The sequence below is a fragment of the Marmota marmota genome, unplaced genomic scaffold, assembly GCF_001458135.2.
Source record: "Marmota marmota marmota unplaced genomic scaffold, marMar, whole genome shotgun sequence".
NCBI classification, from domain to species: Eukaryota; Metazoa; Chordata; class Mammalia; order Rodentia; family Sciuridae; genus Marmota; species Marmota marmota.
Genome location: NW_026000020.1, coordinates 10,809,259 through 10,810,293, shown reverse-complemented (window position 1 = coordinate 10,810,293; position 1,035 = coordinate 10,809,259). Strand labels below are relative to the sequence as shown.

The window sequence follows — 1,035 nt, the reverse complement described above, 5'->3', positions numbered from 1 at the left end:
CGGAACTTGGAAGAGATCAAGATAACTAGCTATTCAGGGGTACTGGACACAGGTGGTCTTGGGCCCCAGAGAGAAGCAGAATATCTGTGTTGCCCTGGAACATGGGGGGATGATGGTTCTTGCTGAGTGACTGAGAGGAGCAGCCCTGCAGCTGTGCCCAGCCTGCCCAGCCCTGCTGATTTGCATGTGCCCACAGCACAGCACATTGCCCTGAGGACTTCTTAAGAGGCTGCTCACACCCTGTGCAGGAGTCAGTCCCAGTCAGGACACAGCATGGCCATGAGGGCCCCTTCTCAGCTCCTGGGGCTCCTGCTGCTCTGCCTCCCAGGTAAGGGGGGACAGCACTCGGGATTTACTAATCACAGTGTGGTCAGTGCTGCCTGGTTACTCAGGAAAGTCCTCTTGTAACATAATGCTCATAAGAATATTTCTTTTTATGTTTCTAATGGCAGGCTTCAGATGTGACATCATGATGACCCAGTCTCCATCCTCCTTGCCTGTGTCTCGTGGAGACAGAGTCACCCTCACCTGCAGGGCCAGTCAGGGCATTAGCAGTAATTTACACTGGTATCAGCAGAAACCAGGGCAAGCTCCTAAGCTCCTCATCAAATATGCAAACACTTTGGAATCTGGGTTCCCCTCAAGGTTCAGTGGCAGTGGATCTGGGACAGATTTCACTCTCACCATCAGCAGCCTGGAGCCTGAAGATGTTGCTGATTATTACTGTCAACAAAGTAATAGCTTCCCTCCCACAGTGACACAGGCCATGACAAAAACCTCCCAGGGAGCAGAAGTGTGAGGCTGGGCTGCCCCAGCTGCTCTTCCTGCTGCCTCCACCTGCTGAGGGCACTGCTCAGAGGCAGCCAGGCTCTGAGGTCACTGGGCGGGTTTGTGGAAGGATCCAGGGAGCTCCTCTGCACCCTGACTCTTTCCTTCAGCTTTGTGCATTCTGTGGAACTAGACAAGTGGACAGTGACGTCTGTCCAACACTGTGGCCTGGCACAGTGCAGGTCCTGCCTCCCACTCTCTGAGCTC

At 54.0% G+C, this 1,035-nt stretch overlaps 1 gene segment (V, D, J or C); it reads left to right on the top strand.

The window, feature by feature from the left end:
* The first annotated feature begins 273 nt into the window (after positions 1 to 273).
* LOC125618839 lies at positions 274 to 814 on the top strand. The segment is given in 2 exon segments: positions 274 to 328; positions 453 to 814. Coding segments are annotated over 2 exon segments (402 nt in total).
* The last annotated feature ends 221 nt before the right edge of the window (positions 815 to 1,035 follow it).